Raw genomic sequence first — 27,713 nt, 5'->3', positions numbered from 1 at the left:
GTGCAGCCTCTCTGCCTCAATCGGCTTTGAAGCCTCAGTCCCTGGCACAGTGCCTGGCACTTGCAGCACGCTCAATCAATGTTTGCAAAATCGGATTCTCGGCAGAGCAGGTGTCCACCGGGAGCGGTCCGTGCGCAGGGCGAGGGCTGCTAGGGGGCCGCGGTGCCGCGCTCCTCCCCTCCGGGCCCGCGCCGCGCCTCCGCCAGCGCGCGCTGCCCCGACCCCGCGCGCCGCGGCAGGGAGGGGCCGGCGGAGGCGGAGCCAGCGGCGGCCGAGGCTGGCGGCTCCCGCGCGGCTCCGGGTCACCGATCCTAGATCCCGGCGCGGCGAGGTAAGAAGCGGCGCTAGGCACACAAGGGACCGGGTGCGCAGCGGGAGGTGGCCCGGGGACCCGCCCCTCGTGTGCGCGACAGCCTCGCGGCCCACCCTCCCCAGAGGGGGGCTCAGTTCCCGGCCCGCGGTCCCCCTCGCTGCTCGGCGCTCGCGCATCCCGTGCGTCCGGCTTCTTCCCGCACCGCTCCGCATCTCTTGATATCACCCTCCCAGTTCCCTCTGGGGTTTCTCTTCTCCAGGCTAGACGCACTCGCGGTTTGTCCCCCAGATTCTTTCCGAAAGCTTCTGGAGTCGGGAGGGGGGTCGGGGGCGCAGCTGGAGGCCACCGAGGGATGCGCCCGGCGTGGGGGCGGGGGCCGGGGACTGGGTACCATTCTTCTGGCCTTCGATGTTGACTGATGCTCTGCGCAGCGTGCTGGCTCTACGTCTGCCGAATGAATGAATCATGAGTCCTTGTCCCTCTCTGAAGGAGGACTTTTTTGAGGTCCACGTGCTGCAGAGTACCTGGGGAGTGGGTCTCTTGAGAGAGGGTACTTGCTTCCGGTACAGCGGAAACTCAACTCTCCCTACTTCATTTCCTCTCTGCCTTCACACTGGCGGCCCCTTTGGATTGGGGGCTGGAGGAGGGTTGGGGAATGGGGGTTCTTGTAGGCCTTAACCAGGTACTTACTGAAAAGATGTTGCGGCAGGGGACTTGAGCAAACACTCTTTGAAGGTAGCAATAGAGAGGGCAGAGCTGTGGGCAATAACATCCTGCACAAGGCAGGCGGGGGCTCTCGGCACTACCAAGGTCAGCTTGGAAGAAGGGATCTGAGTACCTATTCTGGATCAAAAGTTACTTAAGGACCCCCCAGCCTCTGTTTCTTCTTCTGTAAAATGGGAAGCATTGGTGTTCATCTTCAAGGTTTTATGCATATTCAGAAAATATAATGTTTGGCATATTGGGGGCACCCAACAAACCTTGCTCTCTGCCCACCCACCCACCCCAAAAGTGACCGTTTTCTTCTCGTTTCTTCTGTCCTCACACAGGTCATAAGCAGATTCAGGTGATGTGTGTTCATTGCTGAGTGACTCCTACCCCACCCCACAAACTGCAGGGACAGTTGGGGACCTGCCAGGCACAGGCATGCCAGTGCTGTCCGAAGACTCGGGTGAGTGTCCTCCACCTGGGCTGCTTGTGCCAGGCCTCACAGGACTGGGGGAAATGAGAAGGAACAATACACAAAAAAGCGGGACCAGTCCTGTGGCGTCACCTCTGGAAGCTGCTGCCTGCCTACCCTGCAGACCTGAGCCTGCAGGGAGAAGGCTGCTGTCAAGGCAGGATGAGGGTGTTGTTGAGAGAGCTCTCAAGGACAGGAAGTCCCACTGTGGACTTTGTTTTCCTCTCCTCTTCCTCAGGTTTGCATGAGACCCTGGCACTTCTGACCTCTCAGCTCAGGCCTGACTCCAACCACAGGGAGGAGATGGGCTTCTTGAGGGACGTCTTCAGTGAGAAGAGCCTCAGCTATCTGATGAAGGTGAGAGCCTGCTCGGCCTCCTTTCCCGTCCCTGGCCAAGGGAGGCCCTTCCCTGGGTCGCTCCAGCCATTTCCCTGCACTGTGAAGGTTTTGAACTCACTAGGCATGGCTTTCCATATACACTGCTATGGAGAGGACCCTGTTTGTGGCCCTAGGTGTCACCCCCAACCCTGGGTGCGGTGTGTATCTTTACAGATTCACGAGAAACTCCGCTATTATGAGAGGCAGAGCCCGACCCCTGTCCTGCACAGTGCCATGGCCCTCGCGGAGGATGTAAGTCCCAGACTTTCATATTTTGGTTTAAGGTGAGGCAATACTCCAGACCCAGAAAATGTTCTTGCTCGCCTTGTAATCCCTGCTTAGCTGGAGACCTCAGAGGCTGGGAGCCTGAGGACGAAGAGGGAGGGGTCACTTTCTTTTCCCCCTTCTCTACCTCCTTTATCTCGCCCCCTCCCGTGTGTGTGTGTGTGTGTGTGTGTGTGTGTGTGTGTGTGTGTGTACATGTGTTCCTGGGGGGCAAACCTAGATCTTTGTACATGCTAAGCAAGTTTTGTATGGCTGAGCCGTAGCTCAAGTCCTCCCTGAACTTTCTGGCATCAAGGAGGGCCTTCTTAGCCTTAGCCTGAGCCAGGAGACATGCCGATTCCTGCTGACCGTGTGTTCTGGAGCAAGCCTGTTCCCTCAGCTGTAAAATGAGAGCCTTGGATCCTATCAGTAGCTCCCCACCTGTTCCTGGTGATATTAGTAGGTCAGAGAGTGTCTTGTGTCTGGGCTTTGGGAGGCTGCCATGAAGTCTTGAATTCAAGGGACTTACTGTGTGTGTCTCTGCTGACTAGCTGTGGCATCTTGACTCAGGGACCTTAGTTCTTGTGGTTTTCGGTTTAGATATGCGGGTTGTTAATGCAAACTGACTCCTACATAGATCACCTGATATCCAACTGGTTAGCTGTTCTGTTTCCCAGAGAGCCTCAGGCCAGAAGATAGCCCTGTGGGGGACCGTGTAGTCTGTGACAGACACAGTGTGATCATTTGGAGTGGGTTACATCCTGGGCTCTGTATTGCCAACTTTGCCACTGTGTGACCTTACACAAGTCACCCAGCCTCTCGGCCCCAGTTTTCTTGTCCTTGGGATAGCCTAGTATCAAGGGCACAGACTGTCCGGCTGAATGAGGCTGGGTTTAAATCCTGGCTGTGCCACCATGAGCTCTGTGATCCTGGGCAAGACTTGTAATCTCTCCGGGCCTCAAGATTCTCATCCGTAAAGAGCAAAATTCAAGTGCTCATGGTGTCTGGTTTGTTGAGAAAACCCACAGAAAGCAACAGCGGCTAGCAGGTTTACGCTCTGCCCAGGATGCCCCCACATCCTCCACCCGTCCTAGAGTGGCAGATCTGACGTGTTTCTGGGTGCCGCAGTCATTTCTGAGGGGATCCTCGTGACTGAGGCCCAGGAAAGAGGGATTTCCCCCCAGGGATTCCAGCAGACTCCCGCCGGGGCATCCCAGACTCCTGTCTCCTTCTCTTACAGGTGATGGAGGAGTTGCAGGCCGCCTCGGTGCACAGTGACGAGAAGGAGCTGCTGCAGCTGCTGTCCACGCCCCATCTCAGGGTAGTCAAGCTGCAGTCCCTGCACACCCACGCAGATGGGTCCCCTGGGACACGGGGGTGGAGGGACTGCTGGGTCCTGAGATGGAGAGGGGGAGGCTTCTCTGTGAGGTGATCCTAAGTGATGTCCTGAGGAAGGAGACGTTTCTTGGGCAGAAGATCTGAGCCCCCTTTCCATCCCTGCCCAGTCAGGACCCCCCTAACCCTGTGAGGGCGTAGTGCCAGCCCGTTTCCCTGGCTTTCCTGGCAGGCTGTGCTCATGGTACACGACACGGTTGCCCAGAAGAACTTTGATCCTGTTCTGCCCCCTCTGCCCGATAATATCGATGAGGAATTCGAGGAGGAGTCGGTGAAGATTGTTCGCTTGGTGAAAAACAAGGAGCCCCTGGTATGTACAGTCGTCCCCCCCCCCCCCCGACCCCATTCCTCTGCAGCTCACCCTGGCCTAGACAGCCAGGAAGGCACCGTCTGGAATTCACAGTGAATGGCATCTTCTTTGCCAGGGTGACCGCTCTCCTCTGCAGCATCTTTGTGTGCAGGACACTCTTTGTCCTGATTGGATGCAGTGCCTCTCAATTTCGGCTAAGCCGTTTTGTGCAGTGCTCACCCTACAGGGCTGTGTAGGGTGACCGTGGTCGCTTTGCTGAGAAATAGGAGTTCACAGACTCAGTCCAAGGTCCAAACGTAGCCTACAGCTTACTTTTGCTATCTGTTTTTTTTTTTTTAAAGCAAGGTCATGCTTACTCATTTGTCATGAGAAGTTGAGTAATGACAGCGGAACCCCGGCTTCCCCTCGAAGCCCTAGATATGTGTGCTCCGTCCTTTCTAGACAGTTTGCTGACCCAGCTCTGTATACCCAGGTAGTGTGGGCACAGCCACACTCTCCTGGAGCCTGACAGATAATGCCGTTTTTGCCCCTGCTTTCAGCAGCGATGAACTGGGCAAAGTTTGTCTATCAGATGGGAGGAGCTGGTGGGTGCTCAGAGAGCTTAGTACTTGCCTCAGAGAACCCCAGAACTGGCATTATCTGGTTCCAGTTTTCCCCAGCTGACCTCTGACGGGCAAGCCATGTCTCCCAGCAGATGAAGATGTCCCCGTTGCCTCTGCTTCCTCCCGGGATCCTTCCTGTACTCTCTCAGAGCTGGGGGTGGAGGTGGTTCAGTGAGGACAATGTGCTGTGCAGTGGTGGGGACTTTGCAGGTCAGGGAACAATGGCATTGGGAGGTATAATGGACATCTCTGTAGTCAGCAGAATTCATTGTCTGTGCTTCTCATGACGATACGAACGCTGTGGTAACAAATGTGCAGTGTTTGCGTGGAAAGTCAGTAACACATGGCGGACATTTATTGGACACTTACTGTTTACCTGTTTCGTGCGTTTCCTTATGGGATCCCCTCCACAACCCTCCGAGTTAAATGCTCTCCCCCATCCTAGAGGAAGCAGGCTCAGAGAACGCAGGGACTTCTTGGCTGAGGCCACATGATTTCTAGTTAATGAATGGCTGAGCTGGCTCTCTGGGCTCAGCTTCCGCACACCCCATCTCTGTGCTGACATGGGCCTCCTACCTGGTACAGGAAATTAGGAGCTCATTAGTGCTTTTTTTTGTCCCAGAAATCATCTCTTTGTGTTTCTTGGGCTAAATCCTGGTCCTGATGCACTGGCAGGGGCATAATTGGTTCCTGTTGGCAACAGCAGAAGGCCCAGGAACACCGGGATTGGCTTGTGGCAGGTTGGGAATTTGCTAGCACATGTTGTCCTCGTTATTAAATGTCTTTGCGAGTGACAAGGGCTGTGACGAGACAGAGAGAACACTGGTGTTGGCATCATCAAAGGCTCCCCTTTCTACGAGGGTGACTTGGAAGATTCTTAGCTTCCCTGATACCCAGTCCTTCGTGTCTTATTTATTTATATAACAGTTTAAATTGAATTTGTTTTGTGTGTGTGTGTGTGCTCGCGTGCGTGCGTGCGTCGCAGCACAAGTATTGAGATGAGAGGGCAACTTGTGGGAGTTGGCTCTCTTGCTGCTATGTGGGCCCTGGCGATGAGACAGGCATGGTGGGAGATAATCTCTACTAGCTGAACGATCTCACTGGCTCGATTTAATTATTGTTCTTTCTGAGGTAGAGTCTCAAATAGCTCGGGCTGGCTTCAAACTCACGGCGTAGCTGAGGATGACCTTGAACTCTTTATTCTCCGTGCTCCACCTCGGGAGTGCTTGGATCTCAGGCGCGCGCGTGCAGCGTCACTCCCAACTCAAAAGGCCCAGTTCTTTGTGTAGAATGATCCCTGTGCTTTGTAAGCTGCAAAGTGTGGAGTTTTCCTCATTCTTTTCTCCTGGTCTCCTGGTGTTTGCAGCCTTGGGAAGGTCCCTACCGATCCACTTTCCTGGCCTACCAGGAGGAGGAAGGAAGGAAGCAGGGCCAGCTGAGGTTGCCTTGCTGGAGCCTGCTTGTTCTTGTCTCTCATCCAGGGTGCCACTATCCGGAGAGACGAACACTCAGGGGCCGTCGTGGTGGCCAGGATCATGCGAGGGGGCGCGGCAGATCGGAGCGGTGAGTGGACCTTGTGGAGTGAGGAGATGCCAGCCTGGCTGAGGTGGTGGCTCTCCATCTCCACCTCTAGGGTAACCTCTGTGGGGCGTGTTTCGCTTTGGGGATTGTGGATGGAGTTCTCAAGGTCCCAAGGTCAATAGGAATTTACCTGAATCCTAAGAGGCTTGGAGTTCTCACGGGTGATCAAGAAAGGGCTCGGGCATTTGGTGTAGGCAGAGATTAAAACACTGAAGTTTGGAGATGGACTTAGTTGGAGATTTTTTTGCTGGGGTGGGGATGGTCCTCGTCACCTAGAGTAACCTCACCACCTGTGACACCGCAGTGGACAGGAATGTGTTCGTGACCCAGATTAGTTTGGGTGGTAAACAGGTTGACAGTCTTTAGTGCATGGGAAATCTCGCTGTAGGGGGATGTTACCTTCCATGTCTGGAAAACTGACTGGTGAGGCAAGCACAGCCCCCTGAGCATATTGGTAACACAGAGGTCCTGATTTAGAAATCTGTACTCCTAATGGTGGCGGTGGTTGCTGCTGGCCCAGTGCCCACTCAGAGCCACAGAGAGGCTAAATTACGTGTCAGGAGAGTTTCATTAAAGTGGTGGCTACGTGCTGTGGGTGGTGGCGCTTGTACCTGCAACCTCAGCTGCTTCAGAAGGGACGATTCCTTGCATACAAGAGATCAAGACCAGCCTGGGCTACATTAAAAAAAAAAAGCCCGTTAAAGTAAATAAATAAGTAAATGAAGCTAGGTTGAGTGAAGAGCTAAGTTGGTAGTAGGCTTGTCCAGAAAGCATGGAGCCGTGGGTTCCAGCTGCATAAAACCAGGCATGGTGGTGCACATGTGTAATCCCAGCATGCAGTAAGTGGAGGTAGAAGGATCGAAAGTTCAAGGTAGTTCTCTGCTACAGTGTGAGTTTGAAGTCAGCCTAGGCCACCTGCATCTTAAGATAGATGGATAGGGGGCTGGAGAGATGGCTCAGAGGTTAAGAGCATTGCCTTCTCTTCCAAAGGTCCTGAGTTCAATTCCCAGCAACCACATGGTGGCTCACAACCTTCTGTAATGGGGTCTGGTGCCCTCTTCTGGCCTGCATACACACAGACAGAATATTGTATACATAATAAATATTTAAAAAAAAGATAGATGGATAGGTAAATAGGTAGGTAGATGGATACATACATACATACTTACATAGCTATATAAATAGATACACAGATGAGTGATAGGTAGGGTAAGTAGATAAATACATACATAGATAAGTTCTGGTGCCTGAGGGAAGATAATGCTGTCCTCTGAACTCTACATGCACGTGTGCACAAGTATCCACACCTTACACTTAAACACACACACTCTCTCTGTCTCTGTATCTAAGCAGAGCTTTGGCAGAAGAAATACAGCTTTCTTCCTTCCTTTCTTTTTTCTTTCTTCCTTCCTTCCTTCCTCCCTTCCTCCTCCTCCTCCTCTTCCTCCTCCTCCTCCTCCTCCTCCTCCTTCTCCTCTTTCTTTCCCTCCCTCCCTCCCTTCCTTTCTTTCTTTTGACAGCATTTCTCTGTGTGTAGCCCTGGCTGTCCTGGAACTTGTTTTGTAGACCAGGCTGGCCTCAGACCCATAGAGATCCTCCTGCCTCTGTGTCCCAAGTGCCAGGATTAAGGGTGTGTGCCACTACCCCCTAAATACAGCTTTCTGTGCTGAAGTGCCTATGCGTGCTTGGTAGCTCTGTTACTTCTTAGCAGTGTGGCTTTGTAGGGCTGTTGTATGTGCCTGGCTCTCAAATGTACCTTGTACTCGGACACCTCCCCAGAGGAGGGTTTGAATTTGATACTGAGCACGCGTCCCTCTTCTCCAGCTTTAGACCTGAATCTGCCCTGCAGTGACTTCGCTAGTGCCCAGAGGCATGAAGCCCAGCTTCAGGGCCACTGTTTTAGTGCTGAGCCAACCTCCATCCCTGTGTCTCCTAGGTCTGGTGCATGTCGGTGACGAGCTCCGGGAGGTGAACGGGATCGCTGTCCTGCACAAGCGTCCAGACGAGATCAGTCAGATTCTGGTCTGTGTAGCATGGCTGCAGGGTGGGGGGGGGGCATCTTCAGAGACCCAGCATGGGGGCTTCTCAGCCAGAGCAGCCCCTGCCTCTGCTTCCCTGTTTGTGTGAGGATGGGGCAGACCGAATGGTCTCCGGTTCACCTGCCTTCCTCTCAGTTCTACTCTTCGGCATAGTCCTTCCTCTCCACCCCAGCTCTGTTGTCTGAGGACCTTTCAAGTCTCGGTTTACCCTAGTCTAACTGACTTCCAGCCTCCTTTGCACTAACATGGGGACAGAGAGGGTTTTCCAGCTAGTGCCTGGTTATTATTAGCATGGAAGAAGGGTATCAAGTGCTTTATAACAGTGAGAAAATTCGGGGGGATGAAAACAGTGTTGTCATCTGTTCTGGGGCTATCCTGTTCTTCCTCCTGGACTCTGACACTGAGGTGCAGGCCTCTGAAGGGAAGGGAACCGCCTAGAAAGGTGGGGATGGCCTAAGATGGGAGCCCTGCGGAGGAGTGGTACCAAGGAAGGAAGTACTGATCAGGCAGGACCTAGAATAATTTGACTGAAGTGGGTTATTAAAATAGCCCACGAGAGACTGGAGAGACGGCTTAGTGGTTAAGAGCACTGACTGCTCTTCCAGAGGACCTAGAATCAATTCCCAACACCCAAATGGTGGCTGACAACCATCTATAAACCCAGTGCCAGGGGATCTGATGCCCTCTTCTGGCCTCCACAGGCACCGGACATGCAAATGGTGTATGGACATACATGTAGATAAAACATTCTTTATACATAAAAAATAAGTAGAATTTAAAATAACGCAAGAAGGGGAGGCCATGGGACCCCCGAGAGCTGGTGCTTTGGGGACCTTGAGTTCTAATGAAAATCTCCAGTCTCTGTGTCCCATGTAAAGGGAGCGTTTTCGTTTCCTTACGCGGTCTATCCCAGGCGGTCCACATTAACTGCCTAGGCAGACACTTGATTCTTAATAACAAATCCCACCTGGGCAGAGGAATGGAAGCCATCAGTCTGCCTTCATTCTGAACCCCCACCTAGGAAGTGGGACCGGAACTCACTGAGCATCGGGTCTAGAAAGCCATCGACCACTGTTCCCTCTCCCTTCAGGCCCAGTCCCAGGGATCCATCACCCTCAAGATCATCCCTGCCACCCAGGAGGAAGACCGCTTCAAAGAGAGCAAGGTATGGGGGAGGTGGGCTCCCTGGGGCTTGCTCTGCTGAGGCAGGGTGGGTGTCTGAACCTTGCCAGGCTTTGGTCGCCGTAGTCTGAACAGCTTGTGCATCTGGCCCCAGTAACCCTCCCCAGCCAAGGACTCTAACAGTCCTAGGAGACTCATTGCACCCTGCTGTTTGGAAACAGGATTTTGCGTGGTGTGCTAACAAAAGACAAGCTTACTGTAATTGAGTAGAAAATCTGGGCCACGGAGAGAAGGTGCTTAGGAACTGGATCCCGGATCAGTGAAGTTGCTGCTATTAGCTTGGTTGTTCGCGGGGCCTACCTTTGGTCCTGACCTCTCTGCCGGGCTCTCTGTCGGAGTGTTTTTACTGTGGAAGGGGGATTGTCGAACTGCTGTGTGGCAAGTGGTTCTGGAAGAGTCTGTAACGCGAGAGACATCTCAGGAGGCATTTCGGGTTGGATGCTGGGGTTGGAGAGAGGTAAAGATGGTTAGAATTTCAGAGAGAAGGGTCAGATCAAGGCATCTGTAAGACAAAGGCCTGGAGGAGTCTGAGAGAAAGGGCAGTGTGGGAGGAGCATCGCTGGGGATATGGGTTCAGCTGTGAAGGGCTTGGCACAATTCCTGCCTAGTTTGGGTGCTCCTATAAGCAGACCGTGGCTGAAGGGTTTGAAGGCACACAGTTTATTTGGTGGGAAGTGAGCCAGGCTATATGGGTAGGGAGCTGAGGGAAAGGACAGGAGAATTTGCTGGAGAATTTGCTACCCAGAAGTCACCACCCACTGAGGTTGCCTGAAGCTTAATCCCAAAGGGCTTTGGGGATCAGAACATGTTGCTGTTCTCCCCAGCCAAGAACTGGGGAGATGTGTACATAACTCCCAGCAGGCACTGGGGCTTTGTTCTTTGTAGCTGCAGACTGCTAGATTAGAGAGGAGCAAACTCAGCAACCGCAGGATGTAAGTCCTCAGGCAAAGGGGTGCAGGTGTACCCTGAAGTCAGCCGGCGTGCACTACAGTGGTACAACCCTGGGGGTGGGAGCACAGCCCAGAGCCCAGGAGACAGCCCCACCGTGGGAAGAAGGCCTACTTCTTGGGTCTGTGGGGCTAGTGCCTCTTAGCATGGAAATCAAATGAGAACTAGCAGGGGTCGGTTTGCTCCTTTTACAATGTGGGTTTGGGGGCTTGAACTCAGGTCATCAGGTTTGGCGGCAAGTGCCTTTACCTGCTGAGCCCTCTCCCCTGCCTTGGTGAGAGGTTAAGGGCACTCTGATCATAAGGGTGTTTCTGAAAGCTCTCTGGACAGCCCAAGCTCTCTGGGAAGTGGTTCTCAACCTTCCTAAAGCTGCACCCCTTTAATACAGTTCCTCACCTTGTGGCGACCCCCCTCCCCATGAAATTACTTTGTTGCTACTTCCTAACTGTAATTTTGTTACTGTTATGAATTGTAATGTAAATCTCTGATATACAATCCCCACAGGGTTTGAGACCCACAGGTTGAAAACCGCTACCCTGGAGGACCTGGAATGGGTGAAGGTCAGAGGCAGGGAGGTGCAGAATGAGGCTGTTTGGAAGCCCAGGTGGGAGATTATTGAGGATGGCAGAGGGTATTGATTTGATTTCATGATGAATTTGGACTTGAAGTTCTTGGATGTGAGGCAGAAAGGAGAAAAAAAAATAAAGAGTTTTTATCAGGTGGTGAAGGAGCAGGCCAACCAGCCTTGCCACTCTGTGCTGAGTGTTTGAAGGAAGGCTCAGGACAGCTTCTGGCCCGGCAGAGGTGCCAAGACACTATTGATGAAGGGCAGGTGATTGGGGACAGCTGGTGTCCCCCTGGCCTCTTGTTTTGCAGCCACTGAAGGACCTTGCCGTGGCTGTTTCTTCCTAGCGCTCTTGGATTAACTCCCAGGGCATAAATGACATTGACCCCAGTGTGGGGTCACACTGTGGACTTGATACAGGAGAAGAATGTGGTACCCTGTCCCTTAGCCCTGTCCTCTTAAATCTTTCTTTGTGACCTGCTCTGTCTGGACAGCCACTCCCTGCACTATGGTGTCTGTATTTGGGTGAGGGTGTCTGTCCCTACCTCAGAGGCCCAGAAGGTTCTTACTGTTGTCTACTTTAATCTTTTGTTTTTGTCGCATGAAGGAATCTCACTCAGGCGCGTCTGAAGATGACCCTGATCTCTTTCTTTTCTCTTTGCCACTGTAATAATGGGGCCATGCAGTCTAGAACTAGAGTACTTGCCATAAATTCATAGCACTGGGTGACGAGGGAGAAAGAGGTGGGAGGCAGCTCTGTGTCCTTTCCCGCCTTCCCCAGAGAGGAGACTTGGCCAAATACATGGCAGACAAGGCAAGGTGGGGCTGTCAAAGCTGTGGGTGCCCGTTACAGACTTGGGAGTCGACCAAGTTAGTTTTGCTGACATCTGGGTTCCTTCCTCTGAGGACCTCTGGGTCCTTCCTTGCATAGATGGCGCCTGACTTCATCAAGAGCAGGTCGTAGTAAAAGTAACAATGGTTGCACATTGTGTGTGTGTTTGCTTCGTGTCTCCAGGGTTAGTTGTTACTTAGTGTGGCTGAGGCTCTAAGCATGGCGGATCAGGGCCACAGGGAAACATTTCGGTTAGAAAGAGAAAGTCAGACGTGGGACCTGTCTATATATTTTTTTTTTACGTTTTCATTTTAATTAAGTAAGATTGTGTGGGTGTGCATGCGTGTGTCATACCACAGTGCACACACAGAGGCCGGAGAACAACTTGTAGGGGTTGCTTTTCTCCAGTGAAGAGAACTGGGGGCCGGAACTCAGTTTGTCAGGTTGGCATGTGAAGCGCCTTACCCATTGGCCCCTGTTTTCCGAGCCTGTTTGTTTGGTTTTGGTGTTGGTGCTGCTGGGGATGGAAGCAGCATCTCCTAGGTGCTGGACATGCACACTGTGCCACCGAGCTATTCCCCAGCCAGGCGTTTTCCTATTACCTATGGATTTCTTGACTTTAAATATCGCAAATGGATGAAGAACCCTAAGAAACAAAAGCAGGGTGTTTCTAACTAGCTTTCTAAACTACAGGCCACTGTGTCGTCTAACTATGAAGGGCTGCTGTCATTATGTGGCCTGTGCCCTTATATAGACGGGTCCCCTCACTGTAGCCCTTGCCTTACAGGTGTTTATGCGTGCCCTCTTCCACTATGACCCTCGGGAGGACCGTGCCATCCCCTGCCAGGAGGCAGGCCTGCCCTTCCAGCGGAGGCAGGTCCTGGAGGTGGTGAGCCAAGACGACCCCACCTGGTGGCAGGCCAAGAGAGTGGGAGACACCAACCTTCGAGCTGGCCTCATCCCATCTAAGCAGTTCCAGGAGAGGTAGGTTTGGGGTGTTGCTGCCCTGTGACTGATGGCCCAGGTACTCTGAAACCCAAAGCCCCTGAGTCTCTGTCACTTCAGTCGTGGGGGAACCTGCTGACGGAAATACAGTTTCCTTTGTGTCTGTGTCTGTTCTGGTCCCATAGCTAGTGGAAATGGCTGTTGGAGATTTCAATAAATGCAGGGACTTTGGCTTTTCTTTTTCACTATTGGGAATCAAATCCAGGAACTGACGAGGCACACGCTCTACTTGAGCTACAGGTCCAGCCTTCTGTTTCACTTTTCTGTTTAGAGACAAGGCCTCGTTAAGTTTCCCGGGCTGGCCTTGAACTCATTCTTTTTTTTTTTTAAATATTTATTTTATTTATTATATACAATATTTTGTCTGTGTGTATGCCTGCAGGCCAGAAGAGGGCACCAGACCCCATTACAGATGGTTGTGAGCCACCATGTGGTTGCTGGGAATTGAACTCAGGACCTTTGGAAGAGCAGGCAATGATCTTAACCTCTGAGCCATCTCTCCAGCCCCTTGAACTCATTCTTTAGGTCAGGATAGCCTTAACTTGCAGACCTTCTGCTTCAGCCTCCCTTCAGGCCTCACATCAGGACCAGCTAGAACATTTGAACTGAGTTAATGCATACAGTTGTCCGTTACTATACTCTGAATATACTTCTAGAACCTCTGGATACCAAAATCAATAGGTGCTTAAGGGCCTGTCCAAAATTGTATTGTATTTGCATATGACCCTCTCGCCCCCCACACACATTGTCTTGGTGCTATGACTCTTCTCTGGATGATTTCGGATGCTACACTGTAGTGGTTTAAATAAGAACGACCCCCATAGGCTCATGTTTGAATGCTTGGTTCCTGTTGGTGGCACTGTCTGGGAAGGATTAGGAGGTGTGGCCTTGTTGGAGGAGGTGTGTCACTGGGGTGGGGCTGTGAGGTTTCCAAAGCCCATATCATTGCTATTGCCAGCTAGTTTTCTCTGCTTTGTGCGTGTGGGTTGTGGGCCCTCAGCACGGTTCCAGCACCATGCCCGCCTGCCTCCATGGTCTCCATCATGATGGTCATAAACTCCAGTCCTCTGGAGCTGTGAGCCCCAAATTAAACTCTTCTCTAAGTTGTCTTGGTCATGGCCTCTTATCACAGCAATAAAGAAACTAAGGCAGCTATTCCGTGTAAGGGCCATATGACAGGTTGGCACGCTGTATTCTGCAAGGACAAGGGGAAGAGAGTAAGTACACAGCCAGTGTAGGCTAAGGGGTTTTCCCCAAATGTTTTCAAGCTGCAGTGGGTTGAGTTTGCTGATATGGAGCTCACGCACAATGGGCCGATGATACCCTATAACATGAACTAGCAGAGAGTGGATTGATGAAGAACATTCAGAAGGGGGACTAGTAAGAGAAAATTACCCAGAGTCCTGTGCGTCCAAAGAGCACAGTTTGTCTCCCATCTGTGCTTTCTCTCTGTGTGTGTTGCACCCAGGGTTTCCTTTTTTTAACTTGAGAGTTTGACATTAGCATTTCCCGTGTTTGCATATTCCTCGTATACCATCTTAATGCTTATGTAATATTTCACGAGGAATGGTCACTTGATCGTGAGCTGTATTTATTAGGATTGGTTTGGCTTGTGCTGTATATCTTTTAAAAATCATTTAATGTGTATGTGTGTGCCTGCATATATGTTGTATGCACTGTGTGCATGTAGTGGCTGGGGATGTGGACATCAGAAGAGGGCATTGGATCTCCTGGAGAACTGAAGTTACAGATTGTTGTGAGCTGCCATGTGTGTGCTGGGAGTCAAACCTGGGTTCTCTGGAAGAGCAGCGACTGCTCTCAACCACTGAGCCATCTCTACAGCCCCTTGTCATTTTTAGTCATATATTGTTGTTGCTGTTGTTACTATTGTTGTTAGTGTTAGTAGCGTTGTTTTGAGGCTGGGTCTTGCCGTGTAGTAGTACAGGCTGACCTTGAACTCATGACAGTCTTCCTATTTCAGCCTCTTGAGTGCAAGCCAGAATTCCTGGCACTTGTGTTAGGCTTCTTAACCTCAGCTGTGAACCCTTGCTCTGCCTTGAAGGAACTCACAGTGAAGAGGAAAAACCAGACCTCCTTCCAACACACACTTTATGTAGGGGTGACTGGTGTGAGGGACGTTTTCTTTGTAATCTTGTACCAGGAGCACGAACCCTTTCTTGTCCAGGCATGCAGGGAAGGCTTCACGGAGGAAGGGTCGTGCCTGAGCACTGTCTGACTTCCCTGTGGTTGCCCCCTAAGGCGGGCTGCAGTTTTTCTCTGATGCAGGTTGCTATAGTGATCATGCACACAGAAGGTTTGCAAGTCTTACTGTCTTAGAGGTGGGAGAGAGCCCTTACCCGCTTTATTATTTTTATTTTATTTTATTTTTTGCATGTGTATATGCATGCACCCGTGCCCTTGTGTGTGCACAAGTGGAGGCTGAGGTTGGTACCCAGTGTCTTCCTTGATTGTTCTCACCTTAGTGTTTGAGACAGGGTCTCTGAACCTGTCCCGCTAATGTGACTAGTCTTGATGGTCAGCGAGCCTCAGGGATCCCCTGTCCCTGCCTCCAGGACTGGTATTACAACCGTGTGTCACAGCCTCCAGCAGTTCTTTTGTTGATGCTGAGGCTCAAACTCGGTTCCTTCTGCTTGCATGGCAGGCAATTCACCAGCATTCTCCCCAGACTCTTGCCTCTGAAATATGGAATCTAGATGCTGCAAGAGCCCTGCAGGGATGTTTGACCCAAGGGAGACCTGGGTGATGGCCTGCCTGACTCTTGTCTTGGATACTGCTGGGGAGGGCCATGCCCTCTAGTAGTGTATGTGGGGGGTGTGACATCAGTGTCACTTCTGACCCATAGCTCTTTCTGAGAGTTCTGCTGGTTTCCATTTTCCTTGGGGATGGGGAGGCAGGGTAGGGGTGGAGAAGAACCTTCCTGCCTCAGGAATCAGCTGAGGTAGCATAACGAGCAGTGATGACCCGGGCACCAGCTCGCATTCCTTCGTGTGACTGTCTTGGGAAGGACAAACCTTTCACAGGCTGGGAGACTCATTTTCCCCCCCATTATAAACTAGTCAGCTCTGTGAAAGTGTCCCCTTCCCTACCCAGAGCTCCCTGTGAAGTAGGAGGTCCTTGGCGTGCCCAGGTGTATCCAGCCGTGGAATTCAGGCCTTGGTTTCCCCAAGTTTCTAGAAAGTTCCCTTCAGCTAGTTCTCTAACCCAGCTGATGGCGTCCACCTGTGTCCCTGCAGGCGGCTGAGCTACAGGAGAACGACAGGCACCCTGCCAAGCCCCCAGAGCTTCAAAAAGCCCCCCTGTGAGTAGAGTGGTGGAGGTGGAATGCGGGAGGGGTGGAAGAAACTGACACTGAGTTAGAGGGAGGGTCACCAGAGGCCCTGTCTGAGCCTGCAGACCTCCAGAGGAAAGAGAAGGTGGGGAGAAGCATCGGGAGGGGAGGACAGCTATCCTAGAGAAGAACTTCTGTATTGGGGTCCATGGATACCCCTGGGGACATGTTAACACCATGCCAAGCTGGTATGCAAGCCTCTGTGGGTGTCTGTTTGGAAGAGAGTGCCAAGCTCTCTTCAGCTGCCTAAGGAACACTTTGAACTTGAACATTAAAATTTGCTGATATGGATGAACATTAAAATATGCTGAATTGGGTGTCCACGCATGACTGTATGCATTGTAGGATTAGCTATGAATGTACCCCAATTGTAAAATTGCTTAAACCATTATGTTCTTTTGTGACTATTTATTTTTTGGTAACTCAATTGTGTGGTTCTCGAGTGTGAACTTTTAGATAATATTTTGTCTCAGTGTCTCTTTCATGTACTCTCCGTGAAACCCTGGGCCACCGATTGAATAACCCTGTATGGTCCAGGACAGTGTGGCCCAGAGAAGCCAAGAGGTTGCACACCTTGCTAAGTGTCCTTGCACCTCTGTGATAGCGTTGGAGGTTCCAACAGAAGATGCTCTTTAGTTCTGAATTTGAGATAGACACCAGTTGCTGTCTGGTGCATCCCGTAGAAGCATGCTAAGAACGTCTTGTTGGCTGGCGTTTGTTGGAAATTCTCTGTGCACCTTGCCCTGAAAACAGGCTTGCCTACTGCCTTGTGTTTTTGAAGTATTATTGTTTGGTCGTGGCAGGTCCAACCCCTGGGCCCAAGGCAGGTGCTCTACTGCGGAACCATTCCCCCTCCCCTGCCTCTGGTCACAGTGGCCCTGTGAAGTGGGTGGGATGGCAGCCTCACTCCCGAATGGAAGCATGGAGAGTCATAAGGTTCCACGAGGGTTTTAGAGGTCTTTTGGGAAGGGCTCGGATTAGAATCCCTCACAAAGCGGGGCTCTCCCCAAATCTACCCTCTGTTGCTGGTGGCTCCTACTGAGTGAGGGAGGCCTGTTCAGGTACCTGCATTTTCCTAGCAGGCCTTAGACTCTAGGAAAGGGGGGACCGGGTTCCTTTCCTACCGTGGGACCTTAGAAATGCCAATGGCCGCATTTCCAAGCAGGGGGGAAGCTGCTGAATAGGTCGGCCAGGAGAAGTCTTTCCCGGGCCATACACTAACTTCCTCCAGCTGCTGATGAGCCGCACACAAGAAGACTAATTAGCAGGGCTGGGGTTTAATAACGCACCACCGTTCAGATCATAGGCTTGTTGGAGCAAGGAAACGGGGCAGATGGAGTTCTCCTCAGGCTGCCGAGGCTGTAGCTGCCTCCCAGCCGCAGGGCTTCCTGCTTCCCTGCACTAATGCTGTCCCATCTGTCTTTTATGCAAACTGCAGATGATCAGCCTTGTGACAAAGGTAGGCCTGGTGTTTGTCCCCCGTGCACATGAGTGAGGCCCCTTTTCTGGGGCCCCTCTGGGGCTGAGGGGGCTGGTTTTCCTCCCCGCACCTGGGTACCTTTGCCCAGATACGCGGGGTGGGAACAGGCTTCAAAGCCTTAGGACCCCTTCCCCCTGTGTCTGGCATTAAAAGGATGATACTGTGACCCCAGTGCTAGGTAAGAGAAGAAACAGGAAGGCAGGGCAAGAGGCGAGGGCTCCCATCTTATTCCTGTGTCCCATCTGGGCTCACAAAGTCGGGGAGGGGGCTTCCTGGCCCAGAATCCCCACCAAGGGCTGGAAACAGAAGAGCTGGTCCCAAGCCACAAAGGTCTTTTCTAGACCCTCCCCCATCACTATCACGGAGGGCTCTGCCCGACTACCTAGGGGCTGGGTCCCTGTGGGCTTAAGGGTGTATCCAGTGTGACTTACTCCCCTCTCTGTTTGGTTTCCAGAGACCTGTGACTGTGAAGGGTACCCCAAAGGGCACTATGTGGGTGAGTTGCTCCCCTGGAAACCCTCCAAGCCCAGGCCCAGGCTCCCCCAGGAACCTGACAGGAGCTGCTGAGCCTGGGGGACCCTCATCTCATTGCCAAGAATTAGTCAGCAGAAGGCAGTGCCCACTCAGGCCCAGGGCCCGCCCAGCTGCAGAGCTGGAGAGAGACGCAGAGCCTTACGCTGACACTAATTTTATCTTCATCGTTGTAATTGGAGTTTATTCAGTGTGGGCCTCACCACCACACACAGCGAAGGGATTTTGTTTTCCCCAGCGTTTCCCCCTCAAAGGTCATAGAAGACAGGCAAATGTCTCCCAGTGTTTATTCAGATGTGATTTCAAACTCAACAGAACTAGTCAGAGAACTCCTGGGTACTCCACGCCAGACCTGAGAATTTTTAGCTCCCCGAGCCTTTCTCGTTTCTTTTGCTGCCGCCTGTCACGTGAGAGTTAATGTACACATCCTGCCCCTGTACCCCCGAGCACCTCAGTGTGTATTTCCTATGGACAGGACATCCTGTGACATGACTTCAGGATAGTGATCAAATCTTGGACATTTCCTCTGCATAGAATTCTATTGTCTTATATGCTGTTATTAAAATGTCACCAGTTATCCCAATAATGTCCTTTATTTCCCCTGGTCTGGGATCCAATCTAGACCCATTCACTGCCTTTGAACATCAGAGTTCCCATTTTACAGATAAGGAAATTGAGGCTCAGAGAAATGAAGTGACTTATTAACCCAAGGTCAATCACACAGCAAGGAACACAGTGACCTTGAGCTCCAGACTTTGGGTATGGGGGCCACCTGTGTGGCCAGCGCAGGAGGCTGGGCAGCCAGGCGCCCAGCCTGACCTCCGTACTTGGCTCCCTGTAGAAGGCCTTTATTGGGGAATCTCAGAACCAATGCCACCTTGTCCTTTTTCCCTCCTCAAGCTGGTCTTCGGAGAAGCTTCCGGCTAGGCTGCAGGGAGCGGCTGGGTGGCTCACAGGAGGCAAAGGTGACTGCAGGAGCTGAGTCTCAGGAGCTGCTGACCTATGAGGAGGTGGCCAGGTACCAACAGCAGCCTGGGGAGCGGCCCCGCCTGGTGGTTCTGATTGGTAGGTGATATCCTGAGTTTCCAGGTGGGCTGGCTTCCTCAGGCGTGGTGAGGAAGGAGTTCTGTAGGGACTGAGGCAACCTTCCCTTTGTTCCAGGGTCTCTGGGAGCCCAACTGCATGAGCTGAAGCAAAGGATGGTGGCCGAGGACCCCCAGCATTTTGGTGTCGCAGTTCCACGTAAGAGGGCTTGTGTGCGCGCGAGCATGTGTGCACGTGTGCCCATGAATGCTTTCCAGGGACTGAATTCTTCATGCTCATCTTGACCTTTTTGGTACTTTGGGTGTGAGCACCCACTAGACATTGCCTGTTACATATATGTTATATACATATGGGGGGGGGGCCTCGGAATGATGGGAAGAGTCTCGTTCTCGGGTGACAGCTGCAGCAGCACCTGCCTAGTGTCTGACTGGGGAGGGGAGTGAGTCCAGAGCACACTGGCTACCATGAAGCCCAGAGCTGGTGAGGTGGAGGTACTGCCAAGCATTCCACTGAGAGGGGGCGCTATTGCTGTAGCTGGATGGTAATTGGGTCGGTGGCTGGGCACACTCCTGGGTATTGTCAGTGGTTCTAATCCCGAAGGCAGTGGGTTGCCTGGTTGTGGGTGTGGGTCTTGGTTCTAGAGGAGGAGAGAAGAATGAGAGCCAGGTCCTAAGCCCTTACCTGTAGAAACTAGGCTGCCCCCTACCAGTACCCTAGAGAAGAGGTACTATAATGCCATGCTAAGGAGGAGAAGCCTCAAGGCTCAGGGAGGTTAAGTATCACATATAAGCCTAGCATCGCACAGGGGGAATGGGGTGGAGCTAGGCTTGGAGCCCAGGTCATTGCTAAGTGTGTGGCTACATGGCCACTTCCCATGCTGCTCCATGTCCTGTTTCTCTAAGTGCCTTTCCTCATTCTCTGGCCTCCTGGCCCTGGAGGGATGCAATGTGGATGTCTGGTCACCATGGGGAGGGAATGTGGGACAGGAATGATCTTTTCCAGAATGTTTTGGGGAGGGGTAACTACAGAGACTTCCTTAGACCGCATTGTTCTTCCTGATCCCAAGGCCAACAGCCAAGCCCACGTCCAACAGCCGAGCCCACAGCCATCAGAATCATCTAGAACATTGTCCGAAGTAGAGGAGACTTAGGGGAGGTGTTGGGTCTGTGGAGGCCACTCTGGAAGCACAGCTCTGAGGACTTTCGGAGGCCCCAGCCTTTAAGTCTCAGGTGGATGAAGCAGGATGTCAGGAGTTCCTCACACATACACTTCTGTCCCTGCGAAGCCTATATTCAGAATTCAGGCCTGCCTGTTTCCAGGCACCCACAGCAAGGTGAAGTCAGGCAAGGCTTCCCAGAGGTGGTGACTTTTATGTTAAATGTTGAAGTATAAATAGAAGTTTTCTGAGCGGAGAAGAAAGGAAGCGTTTGCTGTACAGAGGGAGGAGCCTGTGCTGAGAGTTGATGGTGTGACCCAAGGTAGCTCTGCTAAGGACTGGGAACGTTAGTGTGGCCAGTGAGGCAGGAGAGGGAGCTGCACTGGAGGTTGGGCACATCATGAGGGGGCTCGTGGGCTCCTGAAGATGCTTAACATCGAATCAGCAGATAAAGGTCTGAAGACAGTGATGTGGGAAGGGGCCCTTAGCAACTCTTTGGGGGATTGCCCTGATGCCACCTAGAACTGTCTTCCCAGTTCCCCTGTCTTCTGGGCATCCTCAAGGCTGGGTAACTGTCTTCCCAGTTCCCCTGTCTTCTGGGCATCCTCAAGGCTGGATAACTGTCTTCCCAGTTCCCCTGTCTTCTGGGCATCCTCAAGGCTGGATAACTGTCTTCCCGGTTCCCCTGTCTTCTGGGAAAGCTCGGTGTTGCCCCTCACGTCAGTCACCCTTCTCTACATAGTGAATTTGAGGCCAGTCTGGGTTATGTGAGATCCTGTCTGAAGAAGGAGGGGTGCTCCTTTGGCCTGGATGAAAGACTTGTGTGCTTTGAGGACACTTGATGAATGGAAGTGGCTGGTTCTTGCAGAGATCAGTGATGAGCTCTGGGGAAGGGGTGCAGGCTTGCTGCTCTTCTTGGCCCGGCAATTCTTCTTTCTTTAAAAGACACCACCAGACCCCGGAAGAGCCATGAGAAGGAAGGGGTGGAGTATCACTTTGTCTCCAAGCAAGCGTTCGAGGCTGACTTGCATCATAACAAGTATGTTGCTTCATGAGCCAGTGGGCCCTCTGGTCCGTGATTCTCTGTGATCATCCGATTTTATATCAGTATTTGACCCCACGGGTGGGCTTCTGGAAGGATGGGGGAAGCAGGAAGTGGGAGAGATGTCTTATTGCAAAGTCTGCTTTGCCTTTTTTTCTTTCTCTCTCTCTCTCTCTCTCTCTCTCTCTCTCCCTCTCTCTGTTTTTCTCTCTCTCTTTCCTTCCCTCCTTCCTTCCTTTCTTTCTTCTTTCATGCCTATGTGTATGTGTGTGAATTCTGGATTGCTCAGAAACTGAAGTCTTTCCCCTTTGATGGTGTTTTAGGTTCCTGGAACACGGTGAATATAAGGAGAATCTCTATGGGACCAGCCTGGAGGCCATTCAGGCTGTTATGGCCAAAAACAAAGTTTGCTTGGTGGATGTAGAACCAGAAGTGAGTTCCTGGTCCATCTGGGCGTGCGAGTCTATGGAACCTGTAACCCAGGGTGGCTATCCATTCTATAGAACTCTTTAGAACAGTCTAAGAACGTTTTAGCTCCGAACACTGATGTTAGGCGTGCTTGATCCTCTCCTTGAGAAATGGATGAAATCTTTTTTAGCCCCAAACATGGCCTGCTACGGTCAAGTACAGGATTAATTTGAGGGAGCCCAGGAACCCGCTGAGTAGCTCAGATATCCAGGATAGTAACCCTTACATGGGGCAAATCATGCAGTAGACTGGCTATAGCTATGGCGGCACACGCCTGTAGTCCCAGAACCTGGGAGGCTGAGGCAAGATGATGGTGAGTTTAAGATAAGCCTGGGCTACACACTAAGTACTTGTCTGAAAAGGGGTGGGAGTGGGTTATAGAGATGGCTTGGTATCTCATGCTCGCTGGTCTTCCACAGGCCCTGAGTTCAGTTCCTAGATCCCATGTCAAGTGACTGCAACTCCAGTTCCAGGGGGATCTGACGCCCTCTCTGGACTCTGCCGGCATTGCATCCGCAAATGCACGTTAGCCACACTCAGGCACACACATATATGTTTTAAGTCCCTGGCTCTGCTTGGCCAATTGTAACAGGACAGAAAACTGTTAGTGTGTATACACAGGCCACGCTGTTGCTCCTCTCCTTCCTTGCCAGTCTTCTGCCTCTGCAATGGGAACAAGTATATGTAGTGAAGGAAGAGTTGGGGAACGCCTGACCTACACAGACCTTCAGAGCCTGTCCCGGCTCCCTGCGGCTGGACATCTGCAGGCTCTGCAGGCATCTGGACGTCTTCTTAACCTTGTCTTTCAGAAAAACTCCCTCACTTTGAACTCAACATAAGGATTTTTTCCCCTACTACAGGAACAGAGTTTTGTTGTTACAGTACAGAATGTGCGCTTTATTTTACCGGAGTCACCTTGAAACATATTTCTAAAAGCACAGCTTGCCCGGAAGGGAACAACTCACTTATTTGCACTCACTGTGAGTTGGTAGTTGATGTCTAGAAGCTGGAGAGATGACTCAGCGCTAAGAGCACACGCTGCTCTTGCAGGAGGCCAGAGCTCAGTTCCCAGCTTTCACGCTGGGTGCCTCACAGCTGCCTGTAATTCTAGCTCCAGGGGATCCTTCACCTCCTTGGGCCTCTTCGGGTACCTGCACTCATGCAGGTGTAAGTGTGTGTGCTTTTACAAAGGGTCACTTCTTGGCACTACATGGTAGCTCCCAAACTGTCTGTAACTTCAATCCTAGGGACTCCAACCTGTCTTTGGGCCTCTAAGGGCACCAGGCACACACAGGCAAAACATTCATCCACATAAAAATAAACCTTTTTAAAACTATCAAAATACAAATGTCAAAGATTTGTTTTAAATCCTCATCTGATTTTTATGTGCTTGAGTGTTTTGCCTGCCTCTGTGTCTGTGCACTACGTGTATACGGTGCCTGAGGAGACCAGGTGAGGGCATTGCATCTCTTGGAACTGGGAGTATAGACAGTTGTGAGCACCATGTGGGTGCTGGGAAATCGAAACTGGGTCCTCTGGAAGAGCAGGTCAGTCAGTACTTTTAAGTGCTGAGTTATTGCTCCAGATCCTCCAAGATCTTTGGTTTTTTGTTTATTTGTTTTTCCAAGACAGGGTTTCTCTGTATACAAAGAAGCTGTCTACAGCACTGACCGTCCTGCCTTTGTAGACCAGGCTGGTCTAGAACTCAGAGATCCTCTTGTCTCTGCCTCCCGAGTGCTGGGATTAAAGGCGTGCGCCACCATGCCCAGCCTCTGAAATATTTTTTGAAACACGGTTTTATTGATTTTTGAGTGTATGCAGATAGTGCATAGAAATTTAATTCCGGTGTGGACAAATGGAGGCCTTTACCCTGTGCAGAAGATACACTCTGTTAGCAGTACGGCTTGCTAACAGAAATCTCTACTTGCTCCCAGTGACCCCATAGATCGTCACTTCCTTTACTCTGCACACCTTTGCTGCTTTGAGTATCAGAAGGTGGCCCGTGGAACAGCCCAGTCACACACAGTGTAGTTAGATTGATGGTGGAGGCTAAAACCTATGCATGCTGAGCCTTGAACCCTTGGCTCAGCTATGGGCTGATCCGAAAGAGCCCAAGGAGGTTACCCGGGTTGGAGAGTCGCAGCTAAGAGAGACTCTCCGCTCTCAAGTAGCCTGTCTGGCCCAGGGGAGTTCAGTGTCAAAGGATCAGAGACTGCAGCTAGTCTGCCCAGTAGAAGTCCATCGTCTCAGTACTGACCACCGGGACCCTTGAGGATGAAAGCCTAGGATGACTGAGCTTCCAGAATGTATGTGTTGCAAAAAGCGTATTGTCTTCTGGAATTTCTTTTTAGGCACTAAGACACCTGAGGACCCCTGTGTTTAAACCCTATATTATATTTGTAAAACCTGCAATTCAGGAGAAAAAGAAGACGCCGCCTGTGTCTCCAGACTCTGAGGGCACAGCAGCTCGGCTTGTAAGTTTCAAGTTGATCATGTCTCCTTTCAAAGGAGGGGGGCTGCACCTAGCTGACTGTGGGTCCTCCGAGGAAGAGGGACAGAGGACATGCTTTCTGCGTAAGGCTGTCGTTAAGATCCCTTTTACAAGACTAAGAGAAGAAGAGAAGATGGTCATGTCGCCAGAGGGTTCAGGGTGGGTGGGGACCATGCCTTCTAATTTAAGAAGGACATCTTTCGCCACCCTCTGCAACCTCATGCCAACATCCTCCCCTACAGGTCATTGTGCAGGGTGTGTGTGTGTGTGTGTGTGTGTGTGTACACAAGTGTGAATATGGAGGTTAGAGGTCAGCTTTAGGTGTCGTTGCTCACAAGTTGTCACCTTGGTTTTCATTGGTTTTGTTCTACGAGTGTGTGTGTGCACTTGCTTGCTTGCAGCAGTGGGTGAGGCAGGACTGAAGGTCCAGGGGCTGTGTGGAGACACTACAGAGGGCTCCTGAGTATACAAATAGTCCTGAAAGAGAGAAGAAAGGATTGCAAAGCACTTCCCTGTAGAACCTAGGTTTTTTCCCCTCTTGACAGATATAAGAAGAAATGAGCTCAATATTTTCTTAGGTTTCCAGCATTTAAAAAAAAAAATGTCTGGGCCTTCATCACTCATCCCTGAAATCACTGATGCTGCAGAAAAGTAGGAACTGATGACAGGGGGAAAGAATATTTTGGAAGTAGGTCTCCATGGGGGAGGCCAGAATCCTACCTTTCCATACAGCGTTGTGAAAACAGGTCCCTAGAAACACAGAGGGCAACAGAGGACTGCAGAGGGACAGAAAGAGACATCGGTGAAGCCAACAACAAAGTTCACATTGTATTTTCTCAGGTAGATCCACCATTTTCTCCACAAACCAGGCTCGTTGTCTGTGCTACACGATTGAAATTCCAGTTTCTAGGGACTCTGCATGAAGCCCCACCAGGCCGCAGAAGGCAGAGTTTCTGTGTAGATCTTAATGCGAGGTGTTGGGAAAGAAGCGAAGTGCCCTAGGAGATGGGGTATTTGAACAGAGTTGTCCCAAGGCTCTCCTAGGTCATCCTCCCTTCGCTATCCTGCTAACCCAGCCCTGGTGTAAAACATAGAATCAGTACTCTGCTACTAGTCAATAGAACTCCTCTATTTTTTGGAGACAGGGTCTTGCTTTGCAGCCCAGGCTGGATTAGAACTCATGATCCCCTTGCCTTAAGCTTCCCAAGTGCTGGGATTGCTGGTGTGTACCATCACATCCAGCTTCACACCTCTTTGGAAACATTTGGGGCCAGGAACATGATCTTGACTTTTATACACAGATATAATAAGGTATCCCGATGGTTCTCAGTTCAGAGGTCCTCAGGGGATATTTTGTGAGTGAGAGAGTGATTGTGTCTGCTGCCCACTGATTTCCTTCTGTGTAATACGCTGCTACTACACTCTGGTCTCACGCTCACAGTTAAGGTTATCTACAGGACACAGCGATCCATTCGACACAATAAATTAAATGCAGGTTCCGACGGGGCGTGTTCCCCCAGGCCCCATACTGTCCCTTTCCTTGCAGGATGAACAGCAGCAAGAGATGGCCGCCTCTGCTGCCTTCATTGATCAGCACTATGGGCACCTGATTGACGCTGTGCTCGTGAGGGAGGACCTGCAGGGCATCTGCAGCCAGCTCAGAGCAGTCCTAGAAAAGCTGAGCAAGGACACTTACTGGGTACCCATCGATTGGGTGAGGTAACTTCATCCCATAGCATCCCGTCTGGCCGGACCTTGAAGACCGTATTGTCTAGCCTCCCTCGTGTGTTGTCAAGTACGGAGAGGGGCAGGATTTCCCACAGACTGTCGTCACCGAGCATTAGTGGGAAGCCTCATTTGGCGTCGGCAGGATTTCCCACAAACGGTCGTCACTCAGTATTAGTGGGAAACCTTGTTTGGTGTTGGGTTTTTGTCTGTCTTTCTGCACTGCACCCTTTCACGAGTTGAGTTGAAAGGGGCAGTTCATAGAATAACATGTCATCCATTAAAAATCTCGAAGGCAAGTTGGCCTTGATCCTTTGTACCAAAGCTATGTAGCCACTGTCTTTTGGGGGTGGTGGTGGTGAATTTATATAGTGATTCACAGTGATGATTCAGCTTTATAAATATGACACTTCACTGGTCTAACTTTGTTGGGAATTGTTTTCCCCAAGGGGATCTTCTGTGCAAATGACCTGTCTTGCAGCACTGAAATATTACTTAAAAAAATTTTTTTTTGGTAGTGCTTGCCTGGTGGTAGAGAAATTGGTTCCCTGCCTTTCCACATAGTTTGTATACATGATGTTTGTCCTGCAAGACAGAGGCACACGTAACAGTCCACATGGCCCACGAGTCGGTTCTACCATGCAGCAGTGCCTTCGGGGACTCTTGAGGAATGTCAGGCTGCCTGTCCCCTTTCTAAATACTCCCCACGCCCCTGGAAGTGAGTCCTTGCTGTGTTTGATTTGTCCTGTAATATCTTCTCTCTGTCATGCCTTGGTCCTAGGCTTTCTGTTTTCAGTTTGGGGCTCCTGTTGTGCTAGATTGTGGGGAATCAGAAGACTTCCATCTGTCAAAGCTGTGTCTCAGCCACAATAAATCAGTCCTGTCGAAAAAGTGTGTAGATTCCAAGTGTGGCTCTGTCGTGTTGTCGCTAAGCAGCAGTGACTTCTGAAGGGACTGTGACAGGTCATGGCTACTCCGAGAGTTGTACTTCTGATGAGCCGCCAGCGTATGTAAGTTTGTGCCGAGGCGATGCTGAGCCGTCTGGCGCATTATCTTTGTAAATACACCAAGCCGACGATGTAGCAATGTTACCATTCCCATTTTACAACTGAGGAAAAAAATGAGACTTAGAAACTTTAAATCATGTGTCCAAGTTCATACACCTGAAAAACAGTCCAAGGCTCAGGAGGTTTGTCTATCCATAAAAGTGCTTACCTGCAAGTTTAATGACTTGAGTTCAAATCCCCAGAACCCATTTGTAGTGTGTTTTCATAACCACGGCAGTTTAGTCAGGAGATCGGAAGTGGAAACAGGAGACTCTCTGGAAACTTTTGAACTGGCTAGTTTGCACTTACACCTGTGCACACACATACACATTGTGCACTTACACACATACTAAGCATGCACAATGATACGACTCTATATATTTGAGCCTCAAAATTCCTTACAAGAGGTTTGATCCTTAACCACAATGCTATACCGCCTCATGCTTTTGTGCTTTCTCCAATGGGGGCTCCCTAATAAAGTGACTGACCTGTGAGGAGTGTATTCATAGATAAACAGTGTGCAGTTTGCTTGCATCTTCTAGGACCAGAGAAAGGATGCCGTTTGTACACATGCAAGATACCTTATCCCCGAAACAGGCGAGGCAGACGGCGAAGCACCAGGCAGGCTGTTTGCTAACTTTCTTGCGTGAGAACTCTAGCAGCTCTTTGGCTTATCCCAGGTCACGCACCAACCAGGATCTCATTTGTAGGACTTCCCAGCCAAGGGCAGGTCCTTCTTACTGGATTTGTAGCCAGTGAAACAGCGACTTAACTATTTCCCAGAAAT

General features: G+C 51.1%; 1 protein-coding gene across 3 annotated transcripts; it reads left to right on the top strand.

The window, feature by feature from the left end:
* On the top strand, positions 1-27,713 carry Mpp3 (membrane palmitoylated protein 3). Of its 3 annotated transcripts, none has more exons than XM_041635949.1 (19): positions 1-331; positions 1,363-1,484; positions 1,732-1,850; positions 2,046-2,123; positions 3,376-3,456; positions 3,703-3,840; positions 5,924-6,005; positions 7,960-8,045; positions 9,153-9,227; positions 12,377-12,573; positions 15,849-15,913; positions 17,382-17,402; positions 17,878-17,919; positions 18,855-19,019; positions 19,116-19,196; positions 21,100-21,193; positions 21,520-21,628; positions 24,016-24,138; positions 25,702-27,712. In XM_041635949.1, exons 2-19 carry the CDS (start codon positions 1,460-1,462, stop codon positions 25,876-25,878), a joined length of 1,758 nt encoding a protein of 585 aa, XP_041491883.1. In that variant the 5' UTR covers positions 1-331; positions 1,363-1,459; the 3' UTR covers positions 25,879-27,712. The 3 variants fall into 3 exon arrangements, with proteins under 3 accessions (XP_041491883.1, XP_041491884.1, XP_041491885.1); XM_041635950.1 differs by lacking the exon at positions 1-331 and adding an exon at positions 568-588; XM_041635951.1 differs by lacking the exons at positions 1-331; positions 1,363-1,484; positions 1,732-1,850; positions 2,046-2,123 and adding an exon at positions 3,047-3,183 and having other exon boundaries at positions 25,702-27,713.

Source organism: Microtus oregoni, unplaced genomic scaffold (assembly GCF_018167655.1).
Source record: "Microtus oregoni isolate MIOR12 unplaced genomic scaffold, Mior012 000048F_ref0000485, whole genome shotgun sequence".
Classification (NCBI taxonomy): domain Eukaryota; kingdom Metazoa; phylum Chordata; class Mammalia; order Rodentia; family Cricetidae; genus Microtus; species Microtus oregoni.
The sequence above is the reverse complement of the archived record's forward strand: the minus strand, read 5'-3'. Positions and strand labels throughout refer to the sequence as shown.